Source organism: Lepisosteus platostomus, chromosome 3 (assembly GCF_059453375.1).
Source record: "Lepisosteus platostomus isolate fLepPlt1 chromosome 3, fLepPlt1.hap1, whole genome shotgun sequence".
In the NCBI taxonomy this organism is placed as follows: Eukaryota; Metazoa; Chordata; class Actinopteri; order Semionotiformes; family Lepisosteidae; genus Lepisosteus; species Lepisosteus platostomus.
Window position 1 is genome coordinate 48,950,114 of NC_142613.1, and position 20,480 is coordinate 48,970,593.

General features: G+C 36.3%; 1 protein-coding gene across 2 annotated transcripts; it reads left to right on the forward strand.

Annotated features, from left to right (window-relative positions):
• The first annotated feature begins 3,691 nt into the window (after window positions 1-3,691).
• LOC148675008 (desmin) lies at window positions 3,692-13,988 on the forward strand. Of its 2 annotated transcripts, none has more exons than XM_088625883.1 (11): window positions 3,692-3,968; window positions 6,014-6,164; window positions 7,513-7,656; window positions 9,038-9,157; window positions 9,428-9,523; window positions 9,618-9,752; window positions 10,616-10,726; window positions 11,248-11,358; window positions 11,612-11,736; window positions 12,953-13,108; window positions 13,727-13,988. In XM_088625883.1, exons 1-11 carry the CDS (start codon window positions 3,754-3,756, stop codon window positions 13,818-13,820), a joined length of 1,458 nt encoding a protein of 485 aa, XP_088482009.1. In that variant the 5' UTR covers window positions 3,692-3,753; the 3' UTR covers window positions 13,821-13,988. The 2 variants fall into 2 exon arrangements, with proteins under 2 accessions (XP_088482009.1, XP_088482010.1); XM_088625884.1 differs by having other exon boundaries at window positions 13,732-13,988.
• Window positions 13,989-20,480: the final 6,492 nt, after the last annotated feature.

The window sequence follows — 20,480 nt, forward strand, 5'->3', positions numbered from 1 at the left end:
GTCCTTCATGATTCCATTCATTCATTTATTCCTATGAGGGTGTTTCAACAAATAAGGCAAGAGTTCCCGAGGTATGTATGCATAAACAGCAGAAAATGTTGTAAACATAATATCCAAACCTGTCTGTGCATGTGTCCCATTATAACACATATAGTAGATAGAAAATCCTTGAATCTGCTGGAGAAAAGAGTTAAACCTACCACTTTAGGTTTAATTCATCTGCTGAACAGATACTTCTTTAAGAGACCAAAGAAGTGGAAATCTGTGAGTTCCAGATTACAGCCTTGAGATCTGCTGTTCTTGCACATTCCTCTCACAATGCCACAGGTGTGTTTCACAGGGTGTGACCCTTTATATATGTCAGATCTGACATATATGTCAAGTGTCTTGAGAATACTTTGAGTAAAAGGCACCATATAAAACTTAAATTGATTGATTGATTGGTTGGTTGGTTGATTGATTGATTGAATCAATGAATGAATGAATGAATCAATGAATCAATGAATGAATGGTTGGCTGACTGGTTGGTTGAGATGAACCCAGTCCTGATTGGATTTGTCAACACCTGTCAGTTGCTTCAGCACTCATCAGGTGCACACTTCTTCAGTACTCCTAGTGGGTACAACTTTCACCTGTACTGTATGTCTTGTCTACATATTAAATATGTGTAAGTGATCGTTAACATCAGCATGATTAATGTTGCTGCACCCTGGGATAATTGCTACACAGCCAGACATATTTAAAAATAAACTTGCCCTTTAAAGTCTAATTTCAAATTATAATTTAAAGAGAGAAATATTTATCTGTTTACTGTTCATCTAGCACTGTTCTAGGTTTAGCATACAGAAGATATAAACATTCAAAATTACTTTATGGTGTACTGATATATGGAAGACAATTCAAGTAAATATCTTTTTCTTTTTTAACAAATCATATTTCTCTTAATAGCATCTCTGTTGAGATCACGTTCATTAGCATGTGACACAATATGTCACATGTGACGCGTAAGCATTAAGAAATAAGCAATCTTATCGCTGTAAAAAACAAAATAGGGATCTGTTGTAAGGTCTGGCCCCTCAATACAATCATATTCTCACAAAATCTTTGAGCGTCGATTACCAGAGAAAAAACATTGTGTGATGTTGCAGGTTGGTGTTTAAACTCATTTCGGATTCATTCACATTATGGGGAGACAATGCCCTTTGCACCTTCCACATGGGTATAAGAGCTGACATAAGAGGAAAGAATCTCTTGAGTGCTTAAAACAATCACAGGGACTGCTCGTCCTCTCCTGACACTGCGCTGCTAGTAGGAGTTGTGGTTGATCTCCCTGGGAGCAATAAGCAGCTAATATTCAACGTCTATTTCCAGCAACAATAGGGCCACACTTAAAATGGTTTAAATATTACTTCAAAACTCGAACTTAAAAATGAACAGATACGTTTTTTTTCATTCTTTTAAAATGAATAGTCTGTTAATTGGGAACTGAAAGGAAGTGAAGCTGACCACACTATAGGACCACGTTACCATGCCCAGTGCATAAATGTACTTGTCTTTTTCAAGGTTTTCTGGAGTTTCACTAGGTCTTATTGTGTCTTTATAAGCCTCTCCACCCTTTCACACCTAGATTGTAGGGTGTTGTATTACACCTGATTGTGCTTTTAACGTAATATAACAAACCAAATGTTTATAAGAGTTATATCAACCAAATGGTAGGTTTATTTTGAAAATGTTTGAGGATTTGGAGGAATGTCTTACACAGCAAGTTTCAAATAAATAATTATTTGACTATGTGAAAAACATACATACAGCATAGAGAAAGATATTGCCTTGGCAAGTCAGCCAGACCTATTACAGGAAAGGCAAAAGAGCTTTCCCTCTAACTCAAAACAGGAGGAGTCGCAGAAACTTTACAAACAGCAGATTAAATTCTAAAATGCTTTCACTCCTTCGGGTATTTCATTAGAGGGCAGATGGATTACTTCATGCAGTTCGTAAATATATACACCTGAAGTAAAAACAAAAGAAGAGGGACACATAACATAAAGAATGTACTGAATGAAAAAAATCCAGACTCATCATTTTGCTGCTCAGGTTGAGCTGTATTAAAAATAGAAAAAAAAATGTTAGTCAGATTTAAGATGGTAAATTTTAAATCAAGGGAATTTTTGTAAAATCTGTACATATCTTGTTTGGAATACCACGTACAACTTTGGTGGACACCTTACAAAAATTACTTTGCAGCTTGGGAATGGGAATAGTGTCTAGATTACTGATCTTGAAGGAATGTCACACAATGACAGCTTAGAGGAACTAAATATCTTTAGTGCTAAATAAAACAGGTTACAAGAGGTCCTGGCAATCATCACCTTGAGGATTTGACAAACTCATTCTAATGGGACTCAAGTTAAAATTAAAAAGAAGAAGATGTCTGACAACAAGACACACTTTTCAAAAGTCATGCGAATGTGTAACAAGCTACCCAGCTGACCTTGTTTTTGAGAAGCCAAAGCTGAAATTCAGATCAACACTCTACCAGCATCTCTATAAATTAACTGGACCTCCTTTTGTATGCTTTCTTACATTCATCCAGATATACTTTCCATAGCTGCTTGCTCTCTTCAGAGGGTCTTTTTAGGTTTTTCATAAGGTTCAGTCTTTTGATGTGCAGATGTGTATAGATGTATATACTGTATGTATGCTTCGATATGCCCTACAGCATACTGCTATTACTGTATGTATTTAATTATATTCAATATGTTGCTATTTAGTTTTTTTATCCGTGAAAATGTTTATTTTTTACTTTGCTTAGATGATGTTTTGAATGATTTGCTGATTATACATGATGAAGAAAAGAGCTAATACTTTTATAGACATTTGCAGACATCTTCTGTATGTCTTGAGATAATTAAATGTGCACTGTGAATGATAGTAAGAACATATGTGTGTCTTTCACTTATCAGTGTTCAAGCTTTACTATGATATGATTTCGACACAAGAAATAGTCAAATACATAACGCATAAGCAGATTCTTGGTGCTATCATTCTAATTATACAGAGATTTCCAATGTTACTGTGCCGAATATTACACATATGGAAAGTGATGACAGCTGTTTAATCCACTCTGCAGAATGATAATTAAATAAAAAACAATTGTAGGATAGTCCTTTGTAGATGACCAACCCACTGATGGAGAAGAAGGTCTGGGCAGATTGCAATTGTCTCCGCTCACGTCTTTTAATCATTCCATGCAGAAATCCCAGACATCCCAGGCTGTGATTTATTTTTTTGCTACAACAGTTAATTTTGCTTTTACTGCGCCAGTTTTCTTTTCCCTTTTCTGTCATAAATGCTAACCCACTAATGACCATATATGTCAAATCTTCAAGGAAAGAATGCCTCACATTTCACTGTACGCTAATGTAATGAATTCATCTGTTTGCTTCTGGCCCTGCTTTGCATGCAATTAAACTTCAGTCACATCCAAAAGCATTAGATCAGCGCTGCCTAATTGGCTAAACCTTCTATTTTTAAGATATTAAACTCTTCACATGGTTTTGACAAATATTCATAGGGAAGGTCAGCCTTCTTGTTGTACTTAGGCTGGAAATTCCAGAGGTGATTCCTCACGAGTGCATCAGGCCCAGGCACAAGTATAAAAAGGAGGGCCTTCGTCTGGCTGTGCAGTACAGGGTGGAAGGTGTCAGTGTCCTGAAGCAGCACAAGAGGGGAAAAAGAAGGCGAGCTGACAACATGAGCCACAGCCCAGAGAGGATGTCTTCATACCGGCGCCATTTTGAGGACAGCAGCTCCTCTTCCTACCAGGTGCGAGTGTCCAGCCCCTCTCCCCCTCGCGCCAGGGGGGCGCGGCACCGCTCTGCCAGCTACTCCCGTTCCTCCACGACCCTCAGGGCGGAGGCAACAGGCCGGAGGACGGCCTCATCCAGCCGGAGGCCCCACATAGCCAGGTAGGACGGCTCAATCAAGTCAAGAGCGACGAGAAGAAGCCCAGAGGATCCGGCAAGTTCGCTGTCTCGAAAACCCATTGGCTTGACGTCTTCGAGACATGGCAGAGAGCTGACACACAGATGTCGCTCTGCAGTGTTTTTAAAATCCCAGCTCGTCCTATGGAAGTGTAGGAACTGGGGTTTTCTGGTCTCTTGAAGAAGGGGAGGGAGGGGGAATCCAGGTATTTTCATGTCAAAAGATGTTCTTACAAGAGAAAATGAACAATGAACATTTCTAACAAAGCTTGTAGGTCATCAGAGTTTAGCAAAGTATGTGAAAAATAGAAAAGGCTGTCACACACTGTATCGCTGCTTAGGATCTTTGAGTGTGTGTGGACGAGTGTGTTGCTACTCTGACCCCCTGGGTGTCAGGTAGCCTGTGTCGCTCTGTAATAATTACAATTTTAGCTTACTGATGAAGACTTGTATGAGGTGAAACATTGATGAGTTCTAGCAAGTCACAATCAAAACGTGTGCATCCAACTCATTTTATTTCCTCTAGGGATAGAGGTATGAACATTAGCCAGATTGTACCTTACTTATAAAATTAGATTAACTTATTTTATTTAAATTTTACGGAGCTTTTTTTTCATCTTGGTGTTGCTCTTTCACAAAACGCAGTGCGTGCTGGATTAGTACTGAAAGGTGGCTTTATGGGTGGAATCAGTTTTGCCCACTATTACAAGGCTACAAGAAAAGAAACAGGAAAAGGCTTATGGAGCCCAGAAGACAGTACTAAAAAACAAAACAAGAGGCATTGACACAGCCCAGTGATATATCACCGCTGTTGGAAAATGTAATCCCAATGAATAATAGGCCACAAAGAACACATTACTGCAACTGATGGAGCACCATCTAAGTTTAAATTTGGCTTTATTTTGCATTATACGTTACTCTCTGCTTGGTCAACCTTTAAAATGAGATTATCTGGAACAGAGAAGAAACAGTTGTTGTTATTTCCTTGTTTTGCAGAATTTGTGAATCTGCATTGTGATCAAACAGAGACTGATTCTAACTTGTAACAACAGCAACATTTTAATGTGTTTTAAAAAGGCCTTTTGGGTGGTATTTGTTTCACTGGCGTAATGCAGAATAATTATGTGTACCATTGAAAACTAGGAAATAAAATTTCCTTAATTCATGCGATAGTCATGTCTTAATGCTATTATTTTTTGAAGGTTTTAATGATGTTAAAGAAAGCTTATCTTTGCTCGACTTTGTCTACTACATTCATTTTTTAAGGTCTTCAACCAAGTTGAATTAATGTCTTGTCTTAATGCTGAATTTGTACTTATGATTTCTTGTCACTGTGAATCAGATTTCTTTTAACACATGAAGTAAGGTGCTCCTTGTTTTAAATTTAAAAATCAGCATTTAATTAATCTATTATTGTCCTACAAATACTCTTTTGTGCACATTTCTTGATTTGGATAATTGGATAATTTCAAAGTTATTCGTTGACATTCCTTCAAATATGACCACAACCACAACACAATATATTCATATTAAATCTAGGAAGGACCCAATCTTAAGAACAATAATATGAGCAGCCAACCCATTTACTAAAGACATTTAGTTGAAATATTAATCGCCACCCACGTTTAAATTACATCTTCACTGAAAATAAGAAATTTGCATTTGCAGTATTTTACAAGAAGGCGACGAAATTATTAACATGCATGTAACAAGATACCAATATCTTTGCCTGGTGACAAAATACAATCACACTCACGCATCATTCGGTTTCGCGCGTTGCCGAGAATAATGCATTTGCGCGCATTAGTATTTCTTCACTGCTTATTCCACGGATTAGCTCCAATACATTTGTAAATATCTTTTCATATATTTCCAAATATTTTCGAGCCCTTTAAAATATCAGAACTTTTTTTTTGTTTTCATATTTTGTTTTTTTAGAGTGCGCATTTACTTGACCGCTCTCATCTTTCTTGCTCCAATTTGTCTTCTGGTTCAGTGTAATGAAAGCCGTTGATTAATGGTTATTTCAGCATGGGGGCGATCTGTCTGGGTGTTGGGCTCGGGCCAGCGCTGGATCTGGATGCAGCTGCTGAGGCGAACCAGGAATTCCTGAGCACCCGAACCAGTGAAAGACAGGAGATGGTCGTCCTGAACGACAGACTGGCAGCGTACATTGAAAAGGCGAGACGTCTACCGTCTTTCTGGCGAAAATAGTTGTTTACTTTTTGCAAGAGTTGTAGTGATCTATCTCCACTGGGATCACATTAAGACTTGTTATAAGAGCTACATTTTAACGTGGGTATTTATTTCATTGTTATTGAAACTATCGTTTTCCATAACGCGACGTTCACTTTTCAGGCAATTGTTTCCTCAATGGATTGGCATTTTTTAAAGACTCCAGAATTTGTATCTTAAAAATCATTAATTGTGATAGATATCATTTCTAGGTACATATATGCATTAATAGGGTTAAATCTGTAACTCGAATTATTCGTCATTACCGATGGTACAAATTAATTCTCAACACCACATGTCATTTGGGCTTCTGAATGGAGCTTCTCTCCTCTCTTTACCCTGTGCGCACCCAGTGTTTTTCCAAACTAGTCCCGTGTAATTTAATACAATCAGAAAGTGTTCACACCTGAAGGTCAGTGAGGATAATAGTTTTAAGATGTATGTTATCCGTTAATAAATGCTTACAGAACGATAGAGAGGTTGGATTGAAGTGTTCCCAGGAAAGTAAAACAACTTTTCTATTTAAAGAAAAAGGATGAGAAGCTTTCCTGAGTGTTTTTTTTTGGGGGGGGTGAAAAATCAACATGACTTACAACTTAAGATGAAAAGTGAATATTGAAATCTTAATGATTTGTCTCTTAGATAAATGGAAAACTGCATTTTCCCAATACAATTGTATTGATTTCGGACAATTTTATATATTGAGTGTAAGAGATCCCGTATTTCTGCCACATCTGAAGTATTTCTTAATAGTGCTTTTAATCACCAGCACGCAATCTTGTAATATTACACTGTAATATTTTCTATGTAACGGGTCTTGCACAAGGAGACAAAATACGTTGTATTGTTCTGACCGGAAATATAGGAATAGACTACTCAAATATGTGATTACACATTTGTACAGTCTACTTGTGTGTTGTCTGTACAATGTATTGTCTCAAATTAATAAAAACACAATTCATAACATTTTAAGATCCGTGAATCATTTTCAAAACGTCGTGTTCTGTGGCCTGCTGATGCTGAAATAGACCATTTCTTTTACCTGCGAAATGGGCTTTTCAGAGGGCCTCCACTCCCGGGATTATCTCGGAGCGATTCTGTTTTCTGTATTTACCACGCTTGAATGTACCGCACAGACTGAGTATTTCGAAATGTGCCCTTCTGGCGGCCGGATAGAAACTAATGATCTTCATTAGTCATGCGCTTTTTTGCAGCACGCACAGTAGAAATGTGTCTTTTAGGAAACCGAGTGACCGCTATCCTTATTTCTTATTATTTCTATGCTCTCTTGTAGGTTCGTACACTGGAGCAGCAGAACAAACTGCTGGAGGCGGAGATCGAAGTTCTGCAGAAGAGAAAGCTGTCTGGGCTGAGGGTGCTTTATGAAGAGCAGCTGAGGGAGCTGAAGAGGATCGCAGATCTGATGAGAGCGCAGCGGGTAAGGTTACGACATCCAGGCAACAGGATTTTGTCTACTAATGTTCGACACACGGAAGTGAGGATTCCTCTGTCAAACTGTCATCGAATATGAGACCCTATACCTGTCAGACTAATTTCAACCTGTGCCATTCCGTTCAATGTTCTCACTGGGGCGTCCTGTCAAAGAAATGTCTGCCAGGTGTTCCTCATCTACACGCTCATGACTTTTACTTTCCGGGCCCGCACATGAACGTCAACAAAAGTGGCAAAAGTTCAAAGCTTAAAATTGCATTATGATAGTGTACCACCATCGCACGACCCCCACAGTTACAACAGATTTGAGCATCATAAGGATTAAAGTTTGAGAAAGACAATAGATACGTACAGTAGCCTATATACAAACGTGAATATAGTGTAAATACTAGCTGTATGGGTTTTGAAGATCCCACACAATTGGAATGTAGGACAATGTACTTATCTTGGGTAGAATTCATCCAGACTTACCTGCTGAAAGGGAAGGGTACATCTCGTTTAATTATAAATGGGGAAATGAATGCTATATATCGTAAATTCTTTTTTAAAGACTTAAGAAATTATAGTTATAGTTCGGTTTTGGCACTAACACAAAATCTCGGGGTTGTCATAAAACAATAATTTTCAAATGATATCTCCCTTCATTCGAAATCGGATTATCACGAGGGATACTCATTATGAAAGAGAAACGTGTTCATAGGCAAGAACTGATTTTTAAATTGTTGGAACTGCCGTTCAGAATATGTTGCAAGAGATAGACCTATCACGTCTCTATTTCTTAATTTGTATAATTTAACTGTTTGCTCTTTATCTAAATATATCTTCACCTTATAGTGAAGTCCTTTTCGAAGCGAATCAGCACTACATTAAATACGAATAGCTCCCGTCTGTCTTTACTGTATATGCACTGAATTCTGCCCCAGGTCTCTAGAACTAAAGCCATTATTATGACGAATAATTAGGCCTTAATTAATGTACATTAATTATGATATGAAGAACCTGCTGTTTCGATATAATTAAACATTAGTGGTTGACGATACAATCGGCATTCTTAACCGTTTGTTAAATGTTAAAATGTCTTGTTTGCAAGCCATGTACAGTACTATGTTGTATGTATAATATTATGAAAAAGAAAAACGTCCACACTTCCCTTTTGCGTGATACCAGGAGGAGGAATTTGATTTTATGAGGAACAGAAATAATCTTAACCGTAACCTGATACGTACAAGGGTGTGAGGAGAATTGGAACAGAATACCTGAAGGCAGAGAAATTAGAAATGGTCGTAAACCAGCAATAGGTCTTGTCGTACATCTTTGGCTTGCCGATAATACCCGAACTTATTAACTGATAATGCCGTGTCTCGCAGGACATGTCTCTAGCAGCCAAAGAGGCTATGGCTGGACAGCTTGAAATGCTCAAGGCAAAATACGAAGAAGCGGTCGAGGGAAGGAAGAAAGCCGAACGGGACATCGAAGCTTTCCGCCCTGTAAGTACTGTTGTTGGAACCTCATATTCGACCACCTTTTGGTGGTCGGTGGTGGGGAGTCCCCATTACCTGTAAAGTGCTTTGAGTGGAGTGTCCAGAAAAGCGCTATATAAGTGTAAGTAATTATTATTATTATTATTATTATTATTATTATTATTATTATTATTATTATTATTATTATTATTACCTTTTATCATTCAGTCTATTAAAGAAAAAGAAGAAAATGTATGAACAACAGTAGCCTTTTTTGCTTTTCCCGATACATTTTAGGATGTGGACGCTGCTACGTCGGCGCGAATCGCCCTGGAAAAGCAGCTGGAGACCCTCGAGGTGGAGCTGGAATTCCTTCAGCGGGTGCACAAGGAGGTGAGCGGGCCTCCTCCGCGCGCCCCCGGCGCCTCGACTTACACGACGGTTGTAAGACCGAAAACTGATCGCCTCGTTGTTGTGTTACGATCAGGAGATAGAGGAGCTGATGAAACAGATTTACAGTGGAGTCATGACGGTTGATGTTGCCTTCTCCCTCCCGGACCTTGCTGCTGCCTTGAGACAGATTCAGTCTCAGTATGACGATATTGCTGCAAGGAATTTAGAGGTAAACTTCCTCTAGCCCTTCTAGAGACATCACGCCTTTAAGACTACAGTTTTAAAGCTTATATCACTTGATATGTAAAACTTTGGGAGAGCTATGGTATACAGTATACAACGTTTACATACTATAGTGAACACCCCCAAATCTAAAGGGATTAACACATTGTCCCCCAACGTCTAAGCCTCTTTAAAGGCCAGCCTTCTTTGTGACCATTTGCACCAGACCCTGTATTACTAGTCTAAGCTGCCCAATACTACTATAATCTCCATTGCGTGCTAGGTGTTGTATCTCCATAAATTAACATCTATTAACTGTATACATTCAGATCGTTTTAGACGTTGTAAAAGATTCTCTTTGACATGAAGAAGCAAGGAATGTGACAGTTGGACAATGCACTTATAAGACCCCATTTGAAATATTTGGCGTACAATTTTGGCCACCATGTTATGAAACTAGCATCTCTGGAATTGGTCCAGAAAAGAGCAGCCAGATACCTTCTTAGGATTAAAGATAAACCCTGTGGTCAACTCATTGGACTTCTGAACCACCAGTGAAACACAAGCCAGTGGATGCCAGCAGACACAACATTTAAAACCTCCAGAACCGGAGGCACTTTTTTGCACAAGTGGTTTGCAACCTGCTTCTCAACCATGTTGCGAAAGCTGATGCCCTGACTTCATTTAATATGTAGCTGGATAAGATCCAGAGATCAATTAGCAACTCGCAACTGAGCCATATACAGTAGCTCCTTAATTCCTTATGTTCCTCAGCAGGTTGCAGCAACAAAACTCAAGATTTCATGAACTTGTCAGACATTGCATGGAACTCTTCTTCCAGTCCTTGACACATGCACCTCTCTTTTATAGGAAATGGATAACTGGTATAAATCGAAATTTGAGGATCTTAACCAGGCTTCAACAAAGCACGTGGAGAGAGTCAGGAGCGTGAGAGAAGAAATTGCAAACTGCAAAAGAGATGTGAGTCATGGTTATCGTGCGTAAGATGTTACACCGACACGTTATTTATGTTGCCGTTAATCTGCAAATACTGTACGTTCTTTGTGTGTATGTGCTTGTATGCGATAGAGTAGGGAAAAAACCCAACATTTAATACATAGCGTTAACCAAATCCAATCTTTTGATAACTTATCTTAACTTATAAGTTCAATGCAAAATAGGCTATATCTATTTAGACAGGTAACAGGAGGACAACTAAGCATCCAGTAGCGTTTTCAGACTATCTTGATAGGCTTGGTATTAAGCCATTACTAATTTATTTACATTATTTGCAATTGAGCGAAACCATTGGCACATACATAATGCTCGTCAACGCTACATGACACAGTGGAACAAATTTAGTTCTCTGCAATAAAGTAATGCGAGATGACCTTTAGAAACATTACGGTAGTGCCGTGCTCGAAACTGATGAAAACCCGACGATCATTTGCTAACAGAAAAGTCTTTATTCAATGACAAACGGCATGCAATCTGTTTTACAGATTCAAAGTAAAGAACGAGAGCTTGAAATGCTTAAAAATAAGAACGCTGCGCTGGAGGCCCAAATACGAGAGGCACAAGAGAGACACAAGAAGGCGATTGAAGATCTGGAGGTAGCCTTATTTGGCACAGACCAACAACGGAAATGTAGCTCTTTATGCTAATAATGCATGAATACATGTTATATGTAGTATATTTGCTTGTATATCATAATAATGTTATATTTCCTTTCCCAACAATATTCCTGTTGACCCATTATTTAAAGTAATTAATACAAGTACAGCTGCACGTACTGTACCTATTTATATGTTGACCACATTGAGCTTAAAACTTAAGAAAGTTTTGTCTGCTTTGATTTTTGACCAGGAAAAAATAAAGAGACTCCAGGACGAGCTAAAGTCTACAAAGGAAAAAATTGCCCTGCATCTTCGAGAATACCAGGATCTGTTGAATATTAAAATGGCCCTTGACATTGAAATTACCACCTACAGGTAATTCGTACAGATACCTACAGGTACTGCTTGAAAATGAAAGAAAACGTTATATTGACAATGTATACCTCAGTGAACCAGGTAAACCAACGTGAAGACGTTGTTGCTTTGTAGCGCAGCAAACGTACAGTAACCTGTATTGTTAAAGCGGGCTTGTCCGAACATACATTTTTGCAATAATTAAACAGAAAAATCTGGTAATAACTTTTTTTATCACTTGGAACCATAGGTTTTCGTACAACTTTTTTTTGTAAAAAATCGATTAATCGAATGAATAAAAAATGTCCCTGCTTTTAATCTTAGAAAGTATTTTTAGATATCCGGAGTGTTTTTACATGTCTTATAAAAATAAAGATAATGCCTTTCAAATTATAGTTTATTCATCGATTTTAAACATGTATCCAGTATAATAATAAACAAGACATACCCAAACACTAAAAAGGTGCAAATAAATATTTGTTTCGTTTCCCTTCAGATTAGACAATACATTAAGTGCTTTTATAGATACCCTGTACATAAACACATTTGTTTTATTTTTCTAAGGAATTCCTAAGGAGTTTCCAAACTAAAAAAGTAGGATGGGTAACTCTACAAGGAGCTAGTGAAAGCCAATCTAGTCACTAAGAGACGCCTTCGCCTTGTTTTATCCCGTCTTGGATAACCGAAAACCACTTTCTGGAGCCGGAAGTTGTGTAGATGTAGTAAATCCACAGTAAATCCATACTCGTGCTTTACTACGAACGGCGATGTAAAGAGATAAATGGCCCGAATCAGCATGATATCTGTTACAACAGTGCAAGGACATTTGATCTGAAACAGTGCTACCGGGACTGGGGTCTCTGCACTGTGACACCTGGTTTTCTGACAAATGTTTTCTACTTTCAAGTACAATGCCGAAGAGACGTGTCATTTATTCTTTTAGTCTTCAACTCGATGATTCTATGTAATTAAAAAAATCTATGCCACTTTAACGCTTATTATTTACCTTTAATTCAATTTGCCATTCTTATTCAGCTCAAATTTATATTGGATTGTCGATTTATAATAGCATAGTATGTGGGCAGTCTTAACTTTACCAACATAAAACAAAGTCAAACAAACATTTCGAGATTTATTTGTGAAATCGCGCGTTTGTGTCAAGAAAACGCGTTCAAGCGCACCCGCGTGTGGCGCTTGACATTGGAATTGAAACAGAAAATGCTTTTCTTGTTTGAAGGACGCTCATTGAGGGCGAGGACTCCAGGCTGACCGGTATGGTGAGAAGCTTGCACCTGACGAGCGGCAACATGATCAGCCATCGGCTGGGGGCAGTTGAGAGCATTTCCAAAGAGCAAGCGGTGGAGGTGACTGAGAGAAAAACTGTACTAATCAGGTAAAAGTAACGCTTTAAACAACAATTGAAGACTAGAGGTAAATCAGTAAACCATTGGCAGTAGTACTTTGTGCTTTACAATTTAAAAATGTGTTGCCTTCTTTACCGTACATTTGTATGTAATTTCTATGTACAATATGTAAAGGTATTGAAAACACAGATTGATATAGCTAATATATAAAAATATCTGCTTGTTACTGTTGCAATCGAAAATACTTTTGGGTGTGCTAATATTAATTGAAAAGCTTAGTACTATAGAAATGGCTTATACTTATTCAGATACAGATAATGCCTATTCGTTATTTATGTGATGTATCTCCCACACACTAACAATTGACACTTCAATTAGAAATATATTCAGAGGAATTCTGCAAAACGTCCTCTCAAAATATCAACATTAACAAGTAGGCCTATACCTGTTATTTTCTGGTGGTCCTTGTAATGTGAAAGGTTAAAGCCTACAGCTTGAGTTTACTATAGTAGTCCGTTATCTGAGTTATTACATCAGACACAATATACAAAATATTAATACATAAACATGGATCTATAAATACATCTAAGAGGAAGAAACTAAACGCGGAGGATATGTGTTTCATCCTGACCCCTGTTTTCTCCCAGAACAGTTAAAACAGAAGAGGACACGGTGCTAAAGGATACCCAGGAGCGCACAATAACCATTTCTGGTGCTGCTGATGAAACCGACGAAGAATAAATCAGGACTGAAAACGTCTCTCTGTCAAGTGATGGATATGTCTTAGAATTAACATTTAGTACAAGTGCCTTTAACCCACAAATACCCAGGACTGTGTTCCTGAGATTAGCATTGCTTGTGCCTTGTAATGCCTTCTTTCAGTAAGCACAAATAAAACTAGCAGCAATCCGTTTGGCCTTTTTTTGTAACCCATCAGTCGTCAATATGTCCGTAACAGCCTGCATAAGCTACTGGACAATTAAAGTGCACACACTAATATATATATACAGCTAAGAAGATGTGTTTTAGGTGGCATTTCTAAAACCTTAAATCCTTACATATGAAACACATAGGTAGCTATATTTGAGTAAATACGGTTTTCAGACGTCAGCATTACATCAGGATTGAGTTTTTTTATATTACATACATTGAAGGTAAACGTTTTTGGGTAAATCATTTAATAGAATTACTTTTCTTTAATATCTTGGGAATTTGGTCAAGCATTCAGTATGTCTTAACATCTATTTCCTATGAAAGATTTTGCAAACTTTAGAAGCGCGTAAAGGTCTGCGTAGTATTCTTGAAACGATTTAATTAAGTTGATTGGTCTAAAGTTGGATGCAGTTTACTCGTGAAGGAGGGGAAAACGTTGAGATAAAATGATAAAAGACAGTTTTCTTATTAAACCAAAATTAAAATGAATTATAATTTTTAAGTTGAAACTTAAATACAACTCTCCTACTGTATATACGGTACGTCCAACAGTCTCGCTACTGTATCTCTTTCTTTGAAGTTTCGTGAGAAAGAGTAACTTCTGCTGAAGCCACCATTACCAGACATATTTGCTTATAAGACCTAATTCGCTTTGTTGTTTCAATCCAGTGGGAAGATTTACGATTCACAGATCAGCTGTTGCAACATTAAATGGAAGATCCCGATATATGAAATTGAGCCCTTCCCTAACCTTAGCAGCAGTGGAGAAAGTTAGGAAATTCTCCCTCGTTGTAAGCGATAACACCTGCCACTGTTTTAGTGGGAAATTAACAATCCTCGATTTTTAGTCTGTATATTTAAACCCAAGGGCAAGTTATTCTAAAAGGGGATTCCACATACATTCTGTCTTATGCAAAATGTGCTCTGCAAAAACGCTTGTATTTTATATTGCTTTTTATAGTGAGCAACGTATTTTAATAAAAGGGTGAAAGAACAGACCGTTATAAGAGTAATATAATACGGACAGTGTAATAATAATACTTGTTAAAATAATACACAGGTAACATGACACAAAAATGTTTAATTTAGGGGTTGTAGGACATTATAAACCACAACAATTGGAGTTAAAGCTTGAATGGTTCATAAAATGACCACATTACTGATACAAAAGTATGCTCAATGAATATATTCAGTTATTACAAATCATAAGATGTTGTTATTAAGGAAATCTAGTCTCTTTGTCTAAATGGATAGATTCAGTAGTAAGAAGTAAATCTTATAGTAGTGAGGAGTTTGTACCCAAGAGAAGAATTGTGAAGGCATTTTAAATAATATAAGCAAACAGTGTGCATGAGTCATTCCTCCTTGTACCATTTAGAATCTTTTTAATGAACAATTCAACACAGATCACAATTTAACTATAATGTCTTATTGATGCAGGAATTAAGAAACAGTAAGACTGCATGGGTTAGTAGAAACCTCACTGTTAAAACAAATACTTGTGCCATGAGGCACCTTTAAATGTAAATTATTCTCTAATTTTTAAATTAAGACTCTTATTTACAACACATTCTCAGATTAGTTTTAGATCCACACTAGTCTTTTGTAAATCTTAACATGGACTTCTGCAATGTCAAATGAATAATTTAATTACTTACGAATTCATATAAATTAGTTAAATATACGCTAAACCTTTTAGCCCAGTAGTTTTGGTGAATTACACTGAACATCTGAAATTCAAAACCTGAGATGGACAAAAATATTGTACACCACTTTGTGTATCAGTCTAATTCCGAAAGAATCAAATTAAAACACCAGAATACAACAGGATTTGTATCATGCAGTGTTTACAGAACAAAGGGTGACACTTTTCCTTCTGATCCACAGAATTCAAACCAGTACCCCAGTCATGGAAGAAGGACCAATTTTTCAAATAGGTTTTAGCTGTGCTGTGGTGACTGAAGATCTAAAGATGTCTTTAACAGAATTAGGGATATCATGACTGTTTACGATACTCTAGAATGTCCAGATTTTCTAAACAGCTACTTTAATTTTGTAAAAAAAATAAGGCAAATGGCTGTTTCATTTTAAACAGAATGTGGCTAAGATGTAGTGTATGAATGTTCATTTGACAGACTCTATGTATTGAGGAACCTTGGGAATGCAAATGTTTCTTGTTACAGTATGTCGTTATGCATTCTTTCAGTGTGCAACACAACTGAAACGTCACATGGCATTTCTTGCAATTGCATTTGTATTAATGTAAGACGGTCAAAATATGTCCTCTGTGAAATCAAGGAGACTCTTTACCATTTCTCCCTTCCCTAGATATAAAAGATTGCTACTGTCAAATCATTGTCAAAATTCTTTGAACATAAAATAATCAAAGTGAATACAAACTAAGTTAACCTGTCAGAGCCTGAGAAATACCTCAGTCTGATTCCATATTGTTGTCTGAGCACTGCTTCTAAACATGCTCTATACATCAGCTGCTTCAGCATGATCACTGACTGCCCACATGAAGCTGCTGCATTCTGCATATTGTTGAGATGCCAAATTCATATCTATGTTACGATGATATTCCATTACCTAACTTGGAGATTCTGGGTAGCATTTTGTATTTGTAAAGTTCTTAAAGAAAATATTCTACAAAAAACAGTCAAAACACCATGAGCTACAAAAATTAAGCAGATCTAAAACTCCAATCTGCTTTGTCCACATACTTACAGGGTACAGAGTTGTGTCTTGATACTGTACCAAATTGCACACAAAGGACATCTGAGGCCAGCCTAATATACATACTGTATATAAATACATGTAATTAATGTATGATGAATCAATTAACAGATATTGTTCACCCAAGATGTCCTATTTTTTAATTTCTGTGACAGTATCTGCGACGTATTCGTATATTTCTCTGGATGCTACAATAGCATACATATTCTGTAGTTGTCTGTAATTCTGTCACATTCATCAAGAGCAGTGCCATAGGATTGAGTCACATGTCACAGCCTGAGCATCTATATGGTCTGTACTGCTATCCTCATTACACAGAAAGGGACAGCACAACTAAATTATTTAATTGTACTATGGTAATGCTACTATAACAACCTTAAGTATTAGACCCAACTTTTAATATTGTTTTTACAAATCCAGAATAAATTCAAGAATAATTTTACTCTCGTAACTGATTCTGACATAAGAAGAATGATTTCAACACTTTGTGTTGAACAAGGCTGTATGAGATGTGAGAACAAAAAGCTTCAAAGTGACACTGCCTGATACCAACATCAGAGATAAACTAACAACACTTGAAATCCTTTCTTTTGTCAAAATAGATTTTGTCTTTCTTTGCTGAACAGTATTTTAAGGTCATATTGTGATTTAACAAGGAAAGGACTTCATCTAGTGTCTTGATATGCATGAGTTTAAATTCATTGCAAGAACATACAAACTATCAAACATACACAAATAGTCATACAATGATTTAACATAAAATGAGATTGAGATTTAGAGAATGAATGGCAGTACTAACAGGGAACAACAAACTATAGAGTGTGGGTTAATCTGTGAGTCTATATGTCTGTCTGCCTTGAATATTTGTGTGCAAGATAAAAAGTCCTAAAACATGAGTAATAAGAATAAACTCACAGCTTGATTTCATCCATTCATTGCAAATGATAGGAAATCTATGAAGTGAGAATTGGATAAAATATCAATATGGTATACTTTCCCAAATCTTTTCACTTCTCATATTTACTAATACAGATGGACCTGTATGCTAAGACTTAAATACACATATATGTACACATCTGTGCCTTTTCATTATATTGTATATTCAGGAAGACCATAAGATGCAATAATAAATAAAAAGAAAGATAATCGAATCTGAAAGTAACTGGTTAAATTTCATCACATTGAAGAAGCCTACAACATCTTGTTTTGTAGTCCACACTGTATCTTACAGATTAAAATACAAGGCTGTTAAAATAGGTCTTGCTGCAATCATATGAGTGAATTAAGAGCTGAAATCTGACTATAATCAAAGGCACAGCCATGCGGTCAGTTAATCCAGTCAGCGTCATTCCAGTTCATCATTTCCACAAGCTCAGTTCAACCGAAACAGAAACGTAATTAATACCAAATACGCTGGCCCTTTTTCTAGAAATGTACTGGAGACCTATTAAACCAAGAACTGTCAGGCCGTATCGCTAATGAGGAATTAAAGGCCTGTTGTGCACAACTGATTGCCATTACTTCATATCATGAGTTCGAATTCTTTAGTCACTTTACATTTAATTGGCCAACAATATCAGAAGACTACAGGACTTTCGATGACATTCACCATCGACACTATAGACTGCTCATTTATGGATTGCATATCCTTAATATAATTAGCAGCGGTGTAGGAAGGATTAGTCGGGCTGCTTTCTAGATCGGCCGGAGCTGTCCGCGGTCCTGTCAATGTCGTGGTAAAGCTACAGTATTACAGCTTTGAATAAGATCAGTTTAAGGATGCTTTATTGAGCACGGAGCTTAAAAAACTGTGAAAAAGAGAAATTGTATGACACCCAATATAACTGAATACTGATACAGCCAATAGCCCTTTACGTAATACATCTTTAGTTATATTAACGTTTCACGGGCAGTTTGACTGTCCTTTCCTACAGACGCTTAAATGTACAAGTTCCCTGGGATCCTTCAAGAAACGACTGGATAAAATCCTCGAATCAATAATCTGCTGTACAAACATTCAGACGAGCAAAACTGAGCAGGTTGTTTTAGTTCTTCTGCAATCGAGAAAATGATCTCCAAAATATAAGAAAATCTCGTTTTTATATGGTTTATTAGCAATTAGAAGTGAACGTGAGACGTTTCAAATGCAACCTTCAACGGTAAGATATATTGAATAAATTAGGACGATTCAATCCATAAAAATTAAATCAGAGATTTTGATAATCGAAATTAATATAACTTTAAGAAATTAAAACTGAAAATTCAATTACTATTTTAATATGTATCACGATTGAAAAGTCTCCCTCGAATTAATATTTTTTTAATGTTGGAGGAAAAACAAGATAACAGGGAAATTTTCTAAAATGTATTTCAGTATTTTGAAGAGATTTCAGCTGTTGAAGTTTGTAAAACATGATATTGTGGTAAATACAAAGGATAATCAAATACAGAAACCGTTTCCCAAGACATTCTACCAAGCTCCAGCCTTAAATATGAACCCAATCTGTGAAATCGTCTGGTATATTTATGTTAAATATTTGGCAAATGTTTATTTAATAGAACTGTATAATACCCCCATTGAGTGTATTTATTAACAGCTCGCTAAAGTAACTGTAGGTAAACATGGGAATGCTGGAAAATGATCTTATCAATTTAGATACAGTACGTATTCTACAGAATTATCACTAGCCTTTATGTCCATTTGTAAATAAAACTAAACATTTTTTCACAGCTATGTAGTAATGGTGATGGTTAAGTACACTATATGTTAAGTTACGTAAAGTAACTGAGTTTCGTTTTTCTTCTTAACAAAACTCGGGAAAACAGATTGTACCAATATTTTGAACAACGCGCTTAACTGCTAGTATTACACACACACAAAAAAAAATACAAAAATTAAAATTATATATTGAAGTTTTAGATCTCACCACTACATGGAGTACATTTTGTTATATTTAAAGGTTATTTAAACTGACTTTTTAAATGACCCCAATCTTAAGACAATCAAATGTTTTCACAAAATCAGTTACTGTAAGTACTGTAGTTTCTAGAACGAGTCTGCAATGAAAGAAAGATTTTAAAAAATATATTTTTTGTTGGTTCAGCAATATAACATGAAAAAAACGAAAAAAAATTGTTGGAGATACTGAAAAAGTAAATCTATTTAATTAAAGCAGACAGTTATACAGTACATCATTGTATTAAATGGTACAATATACAGTACTGTATATTATTGATTGTAACTATACATGTCTGTAATGAAAGAAAGAAATACGAAAAAGAAGTCAACCGTTTTTCGAAAACACCATTCTAAAGAACGTAATTATTTCAATGTAACCACGTATTTTAAAATCCAAACCCACAACGTTTTTAACAGGAATTTTATAATTAATTATAGAAATCCAATTATGAGCACAGCTTTCTTAATCACAGTATATTTTAAAATATAGAAATAGGTGTTTAAAAACAATAGCAAAAAATTAACCACATTGAAAACGTTTTAATTAAAATTTGAACTTTAATCAATATACATTTTTATTTTTGTATATTAGAAATCCTTATCATTCTCATTACAATACCCGTTGTTTAACCGAATATATTGAATAATGGGAGAGGAGAGATCTTTGTTATGAAAGTTTTAGGATTACTAATCGCGACTTTTTTGGATATCGGTATCCTTTGATTTAAAAATCAAACACGATCTCCTTTAAAATATTTTTTTTTCCCCAAAAA

Coding starts and splice junctions, on each gene's coding strand:
- LOC148675008 (XM_088625883.1), top strand. CDS start 3,754: ATGAGCCACAGCCCAGAGAGGATGTCTTCATACCGGCGCCATTTTGAG. Junction 3,969..6,013: donor CGGAGGCCCCACATAGCCAG/GTAGGACGGCTC, acceptor TGGTTATTTCAG/CATGGGGGCGATCTGTCTGG. Junction 13,109..13,726: donor AGAAAAACTGTACTAATCAG/GTAAAAGTAACG, acceptor GTTTTCTCCCAG/AACAGTTAAAACAGAAGAGG.